Genomic DNA, 16,956 nt, shown 5'->3' with positions numbered 1-16,956 from the left:
TTTCTCCTGTAGAGCGGCCCATGTTTGTACGCAGACCTGTAAATCAGGTGGTCCTCGCTGATGACACCGTGGACTTCCAGTGTGAGGTTCAGGGAGACCCCACTCCCACCATACGCTGGAGGAAAGAGGAAGGAGAACTGCCTCGGGGAAGGTGAGACTTAAATGCATGGAATAAAATGGTGGCATTAGCAATATGATTAAAGATGAAAATGAATTAATTGATTAATTATTTTAAAAAATGTATTAATTTTTTTTATATCATAATACATTTTAATGAATAATAATAAACATACATTTTTAACACACATTTAATAATAATTTTGATAAAAAAATGTAATTTTAAAATATTAATACATACAGTATATACATAATGTGTGTGTGTGTGTGTGTGTGTATATATATATATATATATATATATATTATTATTTTTTTTTTTTTTTTTTTTTTTTTATTATTTATTTATTTATTTTTTTAATCAATAAAATTACATTTATATTAGTGCTGTCAAACTATTAATTATGATTAATCGCATCCAAAATAAACGTTTGTGTTTATATAATATGTGTGTACTGTGTATATTTATTATGCTTATATAAATACACACATGCATGAATATATTTAACAAAAATCTATTATATTTATATATAATATAAATTATATATAAATATATATACATGTATACTTATATATATATATATATATATATATATATATATATATATATATATATATATATATATATATATATAGTATACATGTAAATATTTCATAAAATATGCTTGTATGTGTGTGTATTTATATATACATAATAAATATACACAGTACACCCACACACATATATATTATGTAAACACAAACTTTCATTTTGGATGCGATTAATCGTTTGACAGCACTAATTTATATATTTAATAACATTATTATTATTATTAGTAGTAGTAGTGGTGGTGGTGGTGGTGGTGGTTGTAGTAGTAGTAAAATTGTACTATTATTATTAAAAATGTATTAAATTATTACTTAAATATATTTTTATATTGTTTCACAATTGAAATTATTCAATTATATATATTATAATTATAATATAATATAATTATAGTATAATATAATATAATTATTCTAGCAAATTCTGCTATATATTAGTTCAAAACTCCTTGAACGCTGTTAGCAGCAGATGTTAATCACACTGAAGCATTACGGCGTTAAAATCCACTGTAGCGAAGCTTTGCTGATACAGCTGGCAGAGAACAGTGGTTCTCAGTTTATAGACAAATTACAGAGTAACTCTGTTGTGTGTGTGTGTGTTTCCTGGCAGGTTTGAGATTCGTGCCGACAACAGCCTGCGTCTTACTCAGGTGAAGGCTGAAGATGAGGGCTCGTACACCTGTTTATCTGAGAACAGCGTGGGCAAAGCCGAAGCATCCGGAACACTTCAGGTCCACGGTGAGTTACAACAACTGTGCAGATGCACAAATGCTGCTTAGCTCAGTAACTCTCTCAAACACACACGCATACACGTCCACACAGCAGCACATCTGACGGATTTGACAATAATTCTATTATATTCTTCCCTCTGACTTTAGCATCTTTCTCACACACACTCAACCGAGTCTGAATTTTATTAACCGAAGCCCGCACACTCTCACACGTGCTGGCCTTGCATTTTGCTGATTACAGGAGTGAAGTATGGCAACAGCCATTTATTTAAAGCTGCCAGATGCAATTAACATAATTCCATCTGGTTAGAGGCACATCTTGCTTCATAAAACATGACTGTGGGCTTGGGAACATGCACGCATTAAGAATATTCCACACACTTAATAGATGTTTATAGCAGCACACTTGCTGTGAATGATTTCACCGGACAGCTGATGGAAGATGATTCAACGTGTGAGTGAAACCGAAATATTATTAGTACTGCTTTGTATAAACATTGTAGGCTTTACTGTCAGACACAAGAAATCTACAACACGTTTTAGAACGAGTTTATTCCTTTAGTTTGCGTCATGTTGGAATTAGCATAGTTATGTTTTCAGATTCAAAACTGAATTACTAGTTTGTTTTTCTGACCAATTTGATTATTCTAGTATCATGCAGAAACAACCAAAATGGCTGGCTGTGCTTGTGTATAATTTAATCATAACTAGTGTTGCTTAGTGTGCACTTTTAGAAATAAAAACAAAAGCTATATTAATATAGTGATATTATAATGAATTTAAGTGTTTTTAGTGAGTATTATATTAATATATTTAAATATGAAGTGTTTTATAAACCACAAAAGTGCAAAAACATTTTGGTGTTATGAGTGTTGTCATAGAAACAAATATTTTTGTGAGTCCAAGGATGTCAACAGCTCAGAGTCCTCTTGTAATTATGGTAATTCCAACATGACATGAATGAAACATTAATTTAGAGTTTCTCTCATCACTTCCTCCTCATCTCCTCTTCTTCCTATAACTGCCGCCCATTGTTGTTTCATCCCACTTGTTTCATTAATCACTTATTTTATTAATTTCTTTCATGTTCTAAATACAAAACAAAATCCAACTTTCCAGTCCACTCATCTCATTTTTATCAATTTTTTTTGTTTCTCTCTCCATCCTCTCCTCCATTAAAGTGGGCCCATCTCGTAAGTACCATTCCATTTCATTTCTCTGCATGCGTGTGGGTGTGTTTCACATGTTTTGGAGGCTGTGATTGGTATGGACAGGGTTAAGACCCGGCGCTGGCCATTCACTTCTGCATAATGTCTTTTCCTTATTGTCATTTCTTTTCAGTTTCCTCTTAAAGGGATTGTTTACAAATTTAAAAACATTCTGCCATTTATTCACCCTAATAAAATTCAAAACCTGTATGGCATTCATTCTTCTGCAGAACTGTATTTCAAAGAATGTTTCAACCGTTTTTGTCAAAAGTCAGTGGGGTCCAAAATAACACTGAACCCAAATGACTTTCATTGTTTGAACACAAAAACTCTGAGATGTTTTTTAAAATATCTTCTTTTGTGTTTCACAGAACAAAGAAAGTCAGACAGGTTTGAAATGATTTTTGGATGAACTACCCCTCTACATACAGAAGTAATGAGTGACTATTCTAGTCCAGCTCATTAATTCAGATATGCAGAGCAGTAACACTGGGTTTCACTGTTAAATCCGACATAGAAAATGCAGGTATTTGAACTTCAGAGGCTTTTTGAAGTGTTGGATGTCCTTTACTGAGGAGAATTACTAAAGGTCATTGTCTAGCCCAGCACACGAGTGACCTCTGTGAGAATAGCGTGATCACATTACATACAAAGACATTGAAAGAGAAGACCTCAGCTTCAGAGCTTGATCATTGCTGCTGCAGTGCCCATAATAATTCAGTGGATGTGAGTTCTAGAAGATCTGAGGGTTTTGGAACCAATTTTTTCCCCACAATGGTTTTGTACAGTGTGGCCCAGTCAGTCAGTTAGAACAACTCTATATTGTCAGCAGAAACCCATTGGTTTTGGCTTTGAAGCCTTGCGGAGTCACCAAGCCTACAATCGTTTTACCCTTAAACGTGTTCATAAATAGCATAAAATAAATACTAACACTTTCGCCTTTTTTAGAACTTGAATTTTATACAGTTTGCTTTGTTTTTCTTTCAAGAACTGTATTTAACTTAAGGCACAATGAGAAGTACATGTGACCGAGAAGTAATTTCCAGATATGTTATTTCTGTCAAGGAAAACAAGTGGAACGACTATATCTGATGCTGACAGAGCACTTCAGTGATATTCAGACAGACCGACCGACAGACAGAAAGACAGGCAGAATAAAAGAATGTTTTCAGAGGGAAGCAAGGGCGTTCTGCTTCATTTTAAGGGGGTAAAAGAAACCGTCCTCTGCAGGGGGGTAGTTTTCATACAACCCAACATGGGTCTTTGGTACTTTTTTCTACTTTGTTATATGTGTCTTGGATGAGATACATTTAATTGAAAGTTTGGGAGTACTTTCAGAGCTGCTCAAACTGTTTTTGGTGTATTTTTTTTAGCCTAACAAAGGATATCTTAGCTCTGTTCCAAGATCTGTTGAGCTGCCCACCTAGGCAACATTTTTAGGCACAGAAGTCAATGTTGCAAACAGTACCTAAATGAAAATTGTATCACTCAGAGGTTTGTCATCAGGGGAAATCTCAGTTATTTCCATCTCTAGGAAGATTTTGGGAAGAATTTGATAAAATAAAAATCTTTTTTAGAAGATTAAAAGGCCCAGTTTCACAGACAGGGCTTAGACGATTAGGCTTTAGTTCAATTAGGGCATTTAAGTAGCTTTTATAAACTTGCCCTAGAAAAAAACATTACTGGTGTGCATCTTAAGACAAAACAACGGCATTGACATATTTTAAGATCTTTCAGTGCAAGTTGCTTTCAGTTAAAACAGCTCAAACATGCATTTTAGACTAGCTTAAGCCTTGTCTGTGAAACCGGCGGGTTTTGGTCTTTTTGTTAGAGAGAAATTCTGATATGCTGAAGATTTATGCACAAATCTCAATTTGTTGAGATACAATTGAGATATTGAAGTGATTTTTCTTCCATGCAGGTAAGAAGCAGCTTTGCAAGATCTTGTTTTGTTCACAATCTAAGCAGTATCTCACATATACCATTCATGTTTAGGGTCGGTAAGATTTTAATAGTTTGTGAAAGAAGTCTCATCAAGTTAATGTGTCCTTGCTTAAAGTATTGATTCCTTTAAAAAAAAAATACTGACCCCAAACTTCTGGATGGTATACATGGCAATCCCAGAATGCGATGCAATTAGTCTTTTCATAAAGTATATTTTATTCAGTACTGGAAAGTATCAGTCCAAAATAGTTTATCTAATTAGAATATCATGTTTTTAGCTTAGCAACATGCTACTGTCAGACTCTATTGCAATCAACTTGTTTTCCACAGTCTTAAAAAGTAGATATAGACAGTGAAAAGCTAGATTTTGGGATTTGTAGCATAGCTATAAAATTAACTTCATTTTAGACTTCTAAGCTAGATAAGTGTGTCAAGACTCTCTGTATTCAGAGGAAAAGCCAGACATTTAATACACACTGGGTTAGATTAGTCAGACTTGCAAGGGAGAAACAGGAAGAGATTCTGTCTTCTATCCACTAAAGATGACGGATTGGTTTCATCATTCGCAAAGCATCAAGAAATAATCCACGGCATGTTTCCTCAACTGCCCTCTTCATTAGCATGTCTAAGCTGAGACAATAAATATGATATAAACCCATGGATTCCTGCTGCACTAGGGCGCCTCTCCAACTCATTTTAAGCTGTCCTAAAAAATGTGTATCCTATTCTAAACTCTGACACGACTGATCCTAGCCCATGCATATTACTGTATCCTCAAGGGGGGAGTATTTAAAAAACAGCACTAGCTCTCTGAAAAACCGCATTTATGCAGATTACGCTCTCGTTTTGATTATGCAGTAAATATACAGCTTATGAATTTGGCAGGTATTGCTGGACAGAAACAGCTGCTCAGCTAGGCATTGTAAACATATGCCCTGTATTGGTGTAGATAACCTGCAATGCTGTAAAGCGTTTAATCGGTTACACTCTGAAGACTGTATTAATTGCATGTAGGGGGTTTTAATTGCGGCGCTGAGCACTGAAGCATGGCCCTTCCACACTTTCTGTCTGCATCACTGTTCAACGCTGACAACTGCCTGTCATTGCGAGTCCCTCTGGGGATAGATGTGATGTTTGAAGACACGTTTTGTTGGCGGTGTATCTGCATACGAGTTTGTGGCTGTGTATTCACTAACCACTAACCTTCCCAGAGGGAGCGTGAAGGTGTTGGATACTTGCACGTGTTGTGGACTAACTTGGGAGGAAACAAAGTTCCATGAATAATTTTTAGCTTTCAGCACTTTTGTTTACTCTATTTGGGCGGTTGACACTTTTGACCTGTCACTAACCAGCCAGCCAGCCTGGCACCTTCACAGCTCTGTCTACTGCTATTCCATCAGATACACCATCTGTGATATTTCGTGGAAAAGATGTCCAGAAAGACTTATAGATATCTTAACAGATGGCATTCTATCTATAACTTGGAATAGTTGTAGTTGATTTTATGGCTGAGCTGTTATGTTTAACTTTAGAATAGAAATTAATGTGTATCCCTAATAATTTGATATTAATAATATATTTAAAATTATATTATTATTATTAGTATTAATAGAATAGTAGTAGTAGTATATTAATATTAAATATTAATGTTTTTAATGTTATTATTTGTGCAATTTCTGATATTTAAAAAAATGATGTCCAGAAAGACACATCTAAACAGATAGCTAAACAAATATCTTAATTTATTTGGCCCATATTTCAAAGACTTGGCATTCTTATCCGTTTGATTTGTCTTTTAAAAGCGTGGCATGTTTGTTGGTAGTAGAGGTATTATGTATATTTTAAATCCTTTCTTAAATCTTCTCCCTGTCATACCACATTAGCATGTATGTGACACCTCCATTCTCTCCTTTCGCAAAACTCCATGCTGTTTCTGTAATGTTGTTTTAACTGGTAATTATTTATCACAGCCTAGGGCACATTTTCTTAGTCGCATTCACCGCTTGCTGCTACATTGTTAAGTCATATTTTTAGAGTAAAATCCCTTGAGACAGTATGTGTGTTTCAGTAATATCCTTCTCTCTCCTTTTTTTTAGTTTCTCTGACAGAAATTCAGAGATTTTCCACTTATATTTAAAGAGAAGAATCATAAAATTCATGATATTACATACCATTAAGTCAATATTTCAGTCCTTGCATCAGCCCAGGTGAGAAATACAGTCAATACTGGAAGGCAAATTGGGAAATTGGTGTCATTACCTCTCCAGTTTGCTTTGAAGTCTCTCTAGACTAGGGTCCCAAATTATAGTGGCAAGGGATGTTTCAGATTTGACCTCTAGGGTCAGTGATATGGCTTCTGCTTGACCTCTGGACAGCAACCTTATGACCCCTGTGGTCAGGCTCCCTATTGGGCCTTGTTCTGTTTCAGCATGCCTGTCGCCTCCAAGCTGTGATGCAGCCTACGCTCCACGACAGAGTCTACAAGAAAAGCCAGCAGGCAGGCAGGGATATAATCGGGAAATTGATCTGAGACAGCTGCATTGATTGCATCTTTTGGATTGTATTTGACTTTTGTAATGAAAGAGACAAAAAGAAATAGAAAAAGGAGAGGCTAAGCAAGTGGTGGGGTGAAATAAGAGAGTGATTGAGGTAAATTGTGAGACAAATAGAGTGCAGTTTGTTAGTTGCATTAGTAGAGAAGGTGCAAATGCTATCAGCCCTTCGGCTTGATGAATTAGTGGAAAATTTGAGGTGAGCTAAAGGAGAAAGCCCTTCCTGAGTATAAATGCGTGTTGTCAGAGCTGACGCGTCACTCTAATCGTGTGTGAAACGTAAGAAACAAATTGCACAGGAGTAGGAAGGAGGATGAGAAATCAATTAGCCGGTGAAGGTTAAAGGTGACAGCGTTGCACATTCACAAGCGCCTGATAAAGGGCAATAGCACGGAAATAATCAATACCCATCAGCCCCAGCCGAGCTCAGACACATGAAGGCCGATCATCAGTTTAGTTTATATTCCACCCTCGTTGCTAAAATTCCAAACCCTGTCTATCACGCAGCATCCTCTACTAATATGGGTGTTTGTTCTAGTATTAATTTTATCACCTTTTTTTTTTTTTTTATTTAGTCTTAGTCCTGTGTCAAATATGTCTGTCTGTCTGTCTGTAAATCTGTCTACCTTCCATCCATGCATCCATAATATGTAAAACACATATTTTTTGAGTACAACTAGGCAACTAAAAAGTCATAACTTTTTTGGGTTCATCTGACCCTGTTCAGGCACATTACTTAGAGGCCGTTCGCATGAGCAACATTCTTGTGTATGAAAACAGCTATACAGAACGAAACTAAAAATAAATGTTTAGAGCAAAGTTGTTTAACTTGACAAGCATTTGTAGCCTGATGTACAGGAAAATTCACTGAAAATACTGTGTTTGGTCTGGGTAGAAACTGTTCAATGCTTGTGATGTTGCTGGCTAGAAAGATGGCTGCAGGGCAGATAAAACCAGCAGATTAGCATCCATCACGAACATCCATTGATCAAACTCACACTAAGAGCAAGAACCAAGCAGCCGCAGCAGAAAGAAAGCCAACAAGGTCTCATCAAAGAGATTGCGAGAGAGAAAGTGAACGAAATGGAAGAATGGATCCACTGAGAGATAGATGAGATGAACCCATTGGCCACCCAATGATGCTCTTGGGAGTTTGAGAGGTCCTCGTTTATATCCAGACCCTCATTAGTGGACAGAAAATGTACATTAGTCGAAAGAGCCAGATTACTAATATATAAATGTATATTTGCTCTTGATACGCCTGTACATCCCCCACAAGATAAGGGCTCTTCAGCACTGCATCAGATGTGCTATCTTGTGCTTTAAAGTACCTCTGCGGGCACAGAAGAGAAAAGACTTCCATAATAATTAAGCTCTTTAAATCCATCTCTTTCTGTTCAGAAAGACTAACCCTGAAACCTCTGCCTTCAGACATTATATGCATTTGGTTATAGCCCTACTTGAGTTTTCAAAAGCACTGGTTTGTCAAAACAGTACTGAAATATGACTTAATTGATGTGGATTAGTTTTGGTCAGAGCAAACCCAAATTGTTTATGGAAAGGTGTGAGTGTTGGTTTTGTGTTGCATATTTTCAGCTAAATATAGTATGAACTTTGACATTGTTTAAACAGATTTTATAGCTCAGAGTGCTGTTTACATGGTAGACACTCTACACTAACCTTATCTTCTTTTGCAGCACTAGTACCAGAATGTGGCACCATGTACAATATCAGCTATGACAGCTTAACTGTGTACCACCGGCATGCAGTACTAACACACACTGTTCATCTCCTTGGGAAACTCAAGTATAGACTAAACAAAACTGCCAGACGGTGTAACTCTAGGATAATCTCAACTTGGAGACAGCCGAATGTTCTAGAAGCTCATATAGAGTCTATAGGGTCTTGATTTGTTCTGTGTGGCTATAAAGCTTCATAAGTTTCTTTTCTCTCTTTCAGTTCCTCCTCAGATCGTGGTGCGTCCGCGGGATCAGATCTCTGCCCAAGGCCGTACTGTCACCTTTCTTTGTGGAACGAAGGGAAATCCCCCTCCCGCTGTGTTCTGGCAGAAAGAAGGCAGTCAGGTAAGAGACAACAATACACACATGCACACCGGGGAACCCTTACAGTCAGTGTCAAAACATATCAAGGTATCTGCCGAATACTTTCATGGTACTTCTTTAAAGGAAGGCCATCTCCTGGGTAGTGACCAGCAGTGTTGGGCACGTTACTTTAAAAAAGTAATTAGTTCTAGTTACTAGTTACTTCTCACAAATAATAACTGAGTTACATCTTTATAAAAGTAACTAATTACCAGGGAAAGTAACTATTGCGTTACTTAAAAAAAAAAAAATTATATATATATATAAATATATATATATATATATATATATGTCAAATAACTTGAATGCCCCCAATATTAAATATAAGTCTAAGAATAAATTATTCTTGATCCGACTCGTGACTCATGATCCGCTCTTGCTTATGAAATTTCTCTGTACTGTACAATACGTGTTGGTAGCCATTAAAGAAAATGTAGTTTCATATTTATGTTTAAATAGTCCTATGTTATGTTTTAAATTCATTTACTTGATTATGAAAAGTGAACAGCATGAGTAAGATGCATCATAAGATGCGCAGTATATCGGGAGGCATAGAGTGGGTCAGACACGATTTTGACCACTTCATTAAGTTATGTTTTGTAGAAAGCCTTTCATTAAAGTGAATTTCGTTTTGTAAAAATTGTATCTTAATTTTAATCAGTGTTTCATCAACCAGTTGCCTGGATTTAATAAATAAGAAGCAAATATAGCAGACAATATAATCATGGCAGGCGTGGGGAGCGCGTCTTACAGGCTACAGAACCGAAATTCAGCGTATAGGCTGCTTGCCTCGCAGACATCTATAGAAATCTTGAAATATCTAAAAACGAAAAGAAATAGGCTACTCTGATTATGTAGCCTAATCCGAATGAAATGTGCATTCTCTCTCTAGGCGTGTCCAATATATGCGGAGATGTTGAGAGTCAGCAATGTCAACTTCATCTTTGCAGCCGACACTGATTCAGAAAACATTACTTTATTAATAAACAATTAAAATGTCTCCTTGCTGTTTTGGTCACATTCATAATTATTACTTTTGCCGGTTCTTTATGGCAAGCTTTATGCGTGCGCTTGAGTGCATAGCCTATATTACATAAACGCTCATTATTATGGTTTTTCTCTCCAGTATTTAAGAAATTAAATTACTATAAATGTGATTAGTCAACTAATGGCTTAAATGAATAACTACTAGTCGACTAGAACAACTTATTTCCCATATTTTCGATCCAGCATGTCACAAAGGGTATTCTGGTTTGAGCTCTCGCTCAGCTCTCATGCTCACAGACCCACACACAGAGCATCGTACATTATTATCAGTTTAACCGCAGCACACATCAGAGAATAAACTTTGCAGGTCCTATGGCTAAGAGAGAGCCTACTCAGATGAAAACCGCTTCAGTGAGCTCAATTATAGTAACGCGGCATTTTTTTTTTTTGCCAGTAACGGTAACAGCGTTGTAACAGGAGAAAAAGTAATTCGTTTGATTACTCGTTACTGAAAAAAAGTAACAGCGTTAGTAACGCCGTTTATTTATAACGCCGTTATTCCCATCACTGGTGACCAGAATTTTTGAAGAAAACTGTAGCATTGTTTTGGAAGGTTTTTACAAGACACATAATATGTCTAATGACTCATAGAAAACCAAGTGTAAGTGTGAAAATTCAAAGTCATTCTAAAAACATTAAAGCTATTAAAAGTATTGCTGTTGTTTATACAGTGGACCAAAAATGATTTGGACAGATAAGCCAGTGTGATTAAATGATGATTATATGTCTAAAAAACAAACATATTTTGACACTTTTTGGTAAGGCGAACTTATTCCAAAGAAAATCATCTTGACACCAGTTGGTAACACATTCAAACTTTTTGGCTAGTGTCCAAATATTTTTGAGGTCACTCGATATGTATTATCTTGCACACTGTAGAGTCTGCGAGTGACACTTCTAATATTTTGAGTAGGAAGGCAAGTCTAGTGCCCATATTGGCTGGGAATCTGATGGATTTATTTTTCATTATCCATCTGATCTCACCTGGAGGACGAGTTATAGAGAAGCACTTTTGCTATGGAAACTGTCTTTGACTCGTATATGCATTGTCACTTGTAGTGATATGTTTGACATGATGTGATATTTATATTTGATTGGAGCTTTCTGTGTTGTGTGTGTTTATGAAATCTGTATTTAGGTAAATCTCATGAAACGGGGGGAGGGGGGTGAAAATTTAGGATGAAATATGAGTTTTCATGTTTTTTATGTCATTTAATGTGTATTAGTATAACATTATAAGAAGCAAGAAGAACTACACAGGGTTTTTTCAAGGGCTTTCAGAGTCAGAAAGACAAAGAGAAAGAAATAGATAGCCTTGCAGCCATTTTGAATACCAGTGACAGTATTCACCGGGTTAGAATGAACTCTGGATTTCTGCAGGAGCTTGTTCACGTTTGTGTCTCCTCATTGGGTCAGAGGAGGATAGAACGTGTCCCTGGGCCCAACTAGATAACACGCTCATGTCTCTAATAATAAAGCACAGCAGAAGAAATGAAGATATAAGCCTCTGGTTGTTCTAAAGCACTTGGAGGAAGCCAGTTCCCTCTCACCTTCCTTCATCCTTGTTTTCTTCATCGAGCAGAGTGTGTCATAGGCTAGAGGTGATCAAATATCCGCTGTACAGCGGGCCATGAACTCTTCTCCGGTTAATCTCTCATCTATTCTTTGTTTTGTTTTTTCTGTGTATGTGTGGCTGATCTTTGAGGTCAGTAGATATAGAACAGAACTGAGGATGAGGGTGAGTCCGGTCAGAGCCAGAGGGCTGGGGTGAGGGTGTCACCGGATTATCCCCAAAAATGAAACAGTGACACACACATTGCAGAGTGGGAACAATAGGGCAGCTGTCAGTGTTGCAGCCTCATACAAGAGGAAGACTCCTTAAGATCCTTCGGCCTTGTCTTTTGTGTATCTGGCATTCTTCCTGACCTCCCTCTCTAAAACACCAGCTGAGATAATGCAGCTATTGTTCGGCTCATGTGTGGATGTGAATCTCAGCGGTCAACTAAATTTATGCCCGAGTATCGCATTGAATGCACAGTGATGTTCTATTAATGTAAATGCAAATCAGCCATTTCATCCGAGCTCTTAAATCTTAAAGTGATTGTGATGAGTCATAAATTATATCAGCAGACTGATTATCTCATATCCTTTTTAATACATTTATAATTTGTACAAACAGTCACGAACTGTAATGCAGCATAAATTAACTGATAAAGCAATATGCCATGAGAGGCTGCATGTTAAAGTGAGTTTACTATGGTTAAGGGTGATGAACATGGTAAAATCCCGTTGGTCCGTTTTGTGAGTTAATGTATTTCTAAGCTATAGCGCTGAAAAGCATAAACTTAAAATGTGATTTATCATGTTTAGTCTGTTTTTTGATGCCATTTGTCGTTCTGGACAGGTCCTGCTGTTTCCCAGTCAGCCACCTTCGCAGGCAGGCCGTTTTTCTGTGTCGTTAAGTGGAGAGCTGACCATTACAGATGTGCACAGCGAGGATTCTGGGTACTACATCTGCCAGGCCATCAGTGTGGCGGGCAGCATCTTGACCAAAGCCCTGCTGGAGGTGGAAAGCAGTAAGTGAATACTTTAAACTAGCTTTGGACACACACACACACACATACAGTTGCCATTTTATACACCCCCACCAGCTCCATCAAACACTGGCAGTCGGCTTGCATTGATGTTGTAATATCAATCTAACTACATTAAAGGTCCACAACTGTACATGTAATTGAATTGCTTGTGTGAGGCCTTATCACAAAGATTTGAGTAATATTTTTTTTTTGCGTTTGAACAAATTGCCGCTTTGCCCCGCCGTAGCCTTTTTGCTCTAAACCAAAATAAATTAAAAAGCCTTCAAAGCCGCCCCAAATTAAAATTTCTGCATTCCGCAAATGAGAGAACAGCAGGAAGCACTGGAGACGTAATCAGAAAGGACAGGGCACAATTGCGCTATGCAAATAACCCCAGGAACATATGCCGCCTCCGTCATGCTCCCCAGTAACAGGATAAACTGTTTATGTGTACTCCACGTGTGTGCGCCTGTACCAAACTGTGTCTCAGCACAGCACATGAAAAACCTTCGCCAAGAGTCCAATGTTTGCTCAAGGTGCTGGAGGTTTGCTAAAAAAACAAAACAGGCTCATGAAATGTAATCGCATTTCCCAGAAACCCCTCTGACCCTGGCATGTTGGCATCATCTGACTGATGTTTGCTGTAAGTTTCTTACCTGATACATAATGAAATGATGTATGGAAGGACATATGTATGTGCAGCGCAGGGTCACTGCACCCAAGGACATGGTTTTTATATGAAACTCGTGGCTATGAATTTCACATCAACTAGGAACACAGCATGGTTTGTCTGAGCAATACAGCCCTCGTCTTCCTTTCTGACCTTATGGTCTTTTCCTTTCTTCACCGCAACAGAGGGAAAATGTCAGAGATGCAGGCTGCCTTTCCCAGGTTCTTGGGTTTTTTTCACAAATGAGAATACTAAAATAACAGAATTGTCAATTATTTGTCTGTAGACTCTTCTCTTCCTTGGTCAGTAGACTGGGTTTTTCAGCTCTAGCTTAAACAAATAATAAATTATTCATGGAAACACGGCTGTGTTAGACCATCACATTTTTCAATAGAAGGAGATGCAGCTGAACGTGAAGAAATGTAAGAGCAAATTGTAGAAGAACAGAGGCAAGTGTAATTATTCTAGAGTGCCGTGATGAAACGGAACTTGCGATAATATTTTCTTCCCTATTTTGATGTATATCTGAGTGAAACGGCTTCTGGAATGAGAAAAAAAAGTAAGGCGGGACTTGATTTCGTCCTCTGGAATTGATTGAATCGTAGGAAGTTGGGTGTTGCTAACTAAATGGATGCAGATCTGAATGCCAGTTTGCAGTCAGTTGTGGAGGATATTTAGTCCCACCCTTCACTGAGACATACATTGTGTAATGAAGGGGGTGAGGGGAGGTTAACATATTTGATTAAAGATTACAAGGGCTTATGAATTTTAAAAAGCAATGATGTGCACTGATGAATCATTTATAATAAACACTGCAACATTCTGTAAAAAAAAAATAAGAATTGTCAATTCATATTGACTTTAAAAAAGTACACCACTATTCATAAGTTTTTGAAAGAAGCCTCTTTTGCTCACTAAGGCTGCATTTATTTGATCAAAAATACAGTAAAAATAGTAATATTGTGAAACATAACTACAATTTAAAAGAAATGTTTTCTAAAGTATTTTAAAATGTAATTTATTCCTAAGCTGAATTTTCAGCCGTCATTACTTCAGTCTTTAGTGTCACATGATCCTTCAGAAATCATTTCATAACTATCAATGTTGTGCTGCTTAATTTTTTCCAGGATTCTTTTATTAATAGAAAGTTCAAAAGCATTTATTTGAAACCTTTTGCAACATTATAAATATCTTTACTGTCACTTTTGATCAATTTAATTGCTGAAAAAAAGTATTGATGTCTGTCAAAAAAAAAAAAAAAAAAAAAAAAACGTACTGACTCCAAATTTTGGAATGGTAGTGTATATAGTATTTTCCCACATCCAGCTTTGAATGGAGCGTAGCATAAGTCCAGACACCACCGCTACTGATGATTTAATAACAACGCCATAATCTTCTTGGGGAAATAAAAAATGAACTTTATTGTATTTAATACCATGCAGATTTAGAATAGATCCATCTTTAACAGTTATTGACTCATAAATGTTGTACAGCAATCTTTAAATGCACAGAATAATTTTATTATAATGCAGCCTGCTAAAGGTGCATTTGGCTTGTTTCCATTGGGCAATAACATTAAAGAGTTTATAGCTGCACTACGACTTGATCAAATGATACCAAGAGGCCTGTGCCATTGATCTAAATAAAATGATATAAATTACTGATCTTTTCTGTTTGTGGGGCTAATAGTTTGTTAAGAGTTTGAAACAAATGGCCAGTTAAACGAATTCAGTGAATTTTGTGTTTTTGCCTTTTGCTTAATGCAAAAATGCACAAATGAATTTAGCCATGGGCGTTTGATACTGTTTTTATTAATTGTATTTACTTGTATCATGACATTCATGTTATACCGCGTGATTTTACCATCACGTCACTCTCAGAATCTCAATTAGCGCAATTCATAGTTTGTCTGTTTCAACGATCTCTTGAGTATCATTTGAACAAGGTGGGTGATATGGTGGTTACATGCAAATTTGGCTCTTGTGGCCCACGCCTCTCTCATTCTCTTCACCCTAGGCCCATCCGATCGGATCCCCCCCATCATCCGCCAAGGCCCGGCCAACCAGACGCTCGCTCCAGGCACCACAGCCCAATTGCAGTGCCACGTGATGGGCAACCCTCTTCCGAGCATCCAATGGGAGCGCGACGGGCAGAGAATCCTGGGCAACGACGAGCGCATTAGCCTAATGGAAAACGGCACTTTACAAATCACAGCCCTGCAGGTACTTCAGTCAAGATAGTCTTTAAGTGTGTCTGTTTTTCAGCATATATGGCTTTTATTCTCCAAAATGCTAATACCCGGTGGGTACTATTAACATATGGTTATTTCAAATCAAGCTCTCTTCAGCGCATGTCCCGTCACAGGCGGCTCTTTTTGCTGACAGACACCATATGCTATCTACGATATACCGTACAAACGGATTTCCAGACACACATCACACACCTTGCCACATTTTTCAGACACGCCTGTGTGACGTTTAGACACAGATGATCGCTGTAAAATGCCATTACCGTTATCCGATCAATGGCGGGGGCATAAAACACGCAATTGAGTTTACAGCAGACAGGCAGGCTTAATTAGCGGATCGATTTTAATACTTGCTCCGTGGACGGTTTCGGGGTGACCCAGCCGCTTATGCGAGAGTTGTGCACGGCGATAAAACCGGTAATTATGATCGTAATGAGAACGTGTGCTGTCGTTAGTGTTAGCTCATGCTAGCCTAATGAAATCCATTCTTCAAGGCCTCGAGGGTGTGTGCGATTGCAGGTTTCACCTGAGGTCGCGGCACTGCTGTGAACGGACCTGATGTGTTAATTGATTGTGCCAGGGAATGATTAACAATCACTCATGCCTTAATTAAAAGCTCATTCTGGGATATAGAAAGGTAGGGAGGCTAGCAATCTTTATGTGCTACTCTCAGCATCTCTGTACTCTCTGCAATGTTTGTAACACATTAAATGTGCCCTTGATATTCAGTACAGTGGACTGAATGCGGACAGCTAGTGCCAAAAAAATTGTGTTAATTTAAGTAGCAGCCTCGTTTATCAGAGGATTTAGGCGTTTGTGTCGAGGTTTTGTTTATTTGGCTTGTTAAATGTTGCATGCTTTGTTCAGATGGACATCTTTGGCTCTGGTGTTTGCCCTGTCCTCTCTGGTCTGGTGCCTCCATTGGCCCCCTTTAGTCCACGATTACCCGGCATGATGGGAGAGCACAAGGGGCACGGAGACTGGGGTTTGCACAGATGGTAGCGTGCGAGTGTGTGAGAGAAAGAGAGAGCACTGTGAAAAGGTGCCATTATACCGGGAGATGCGCCAAAAACTGCCTGCTCTTGACTGTGCCAAGGGAGTGAGGAAAAGAGAAATGTGGAAAAGAATGAGTGAACGTGTTAGTCAGAGAAAAACAAATAGCTTTTTCTTTGTTGAACA

At 37.7% G+C, this 16,956-nt stretch overlaps 1 protein-coding gene across 1 annotated transcript in view; it reads left to right on the top strand.

Annotated features, from left to right (window-relative positions):
- robo3 (roundabout, axon guidance receptor, homolog 3 (Drosophila)) overlaps positions 1-16,956 on the top strand; it is a 167,468-nt gene that overhangs the window by 128,771 nt on the left and 21,741 nt on the right. Inside the window, exons 5-9 of the mRNA XM_048180757.1 lie at positions 13-151; positions 1,310-1,437; positions 9,094-9,218; positions 12,688-12,859; positions 15,546-15,751. Coding sequence (XP_048036714.1) covers positions 13-151; positions 1,310-1,437; positions 9,094-9,218; positions 12,688-12,859; positions 15,546-15,751 — 770 coding nt within the window. The remainder of the gene's footprint in view (positions 1-12; positions 152-1,309; positions 1,438-9,093; positions 9,219-12,687; positions 12,860-15,545; positions 15,752-16,956) is intronic.

This window comes from Megalobrama amblycephala, linkage group LG2 (genome assembly GCF_018812025.1).
Source record: "Megalobrama amblycephala isolate DHTTF-2021 linkage group LG2, ASM1881202v1, whole genome shotgun sequence".
NCBI classification, from domain to species: domain Eukaryota; kingdom Metazoa; phylum Chordata; class Actinopteri; order Cypriniformes; family Xenocyprididae; genus Megalobrama; species Megalobrama amblycephala.
This window is presented reverse-complemented; position numbering and strand designations above follow the sequence as displayed.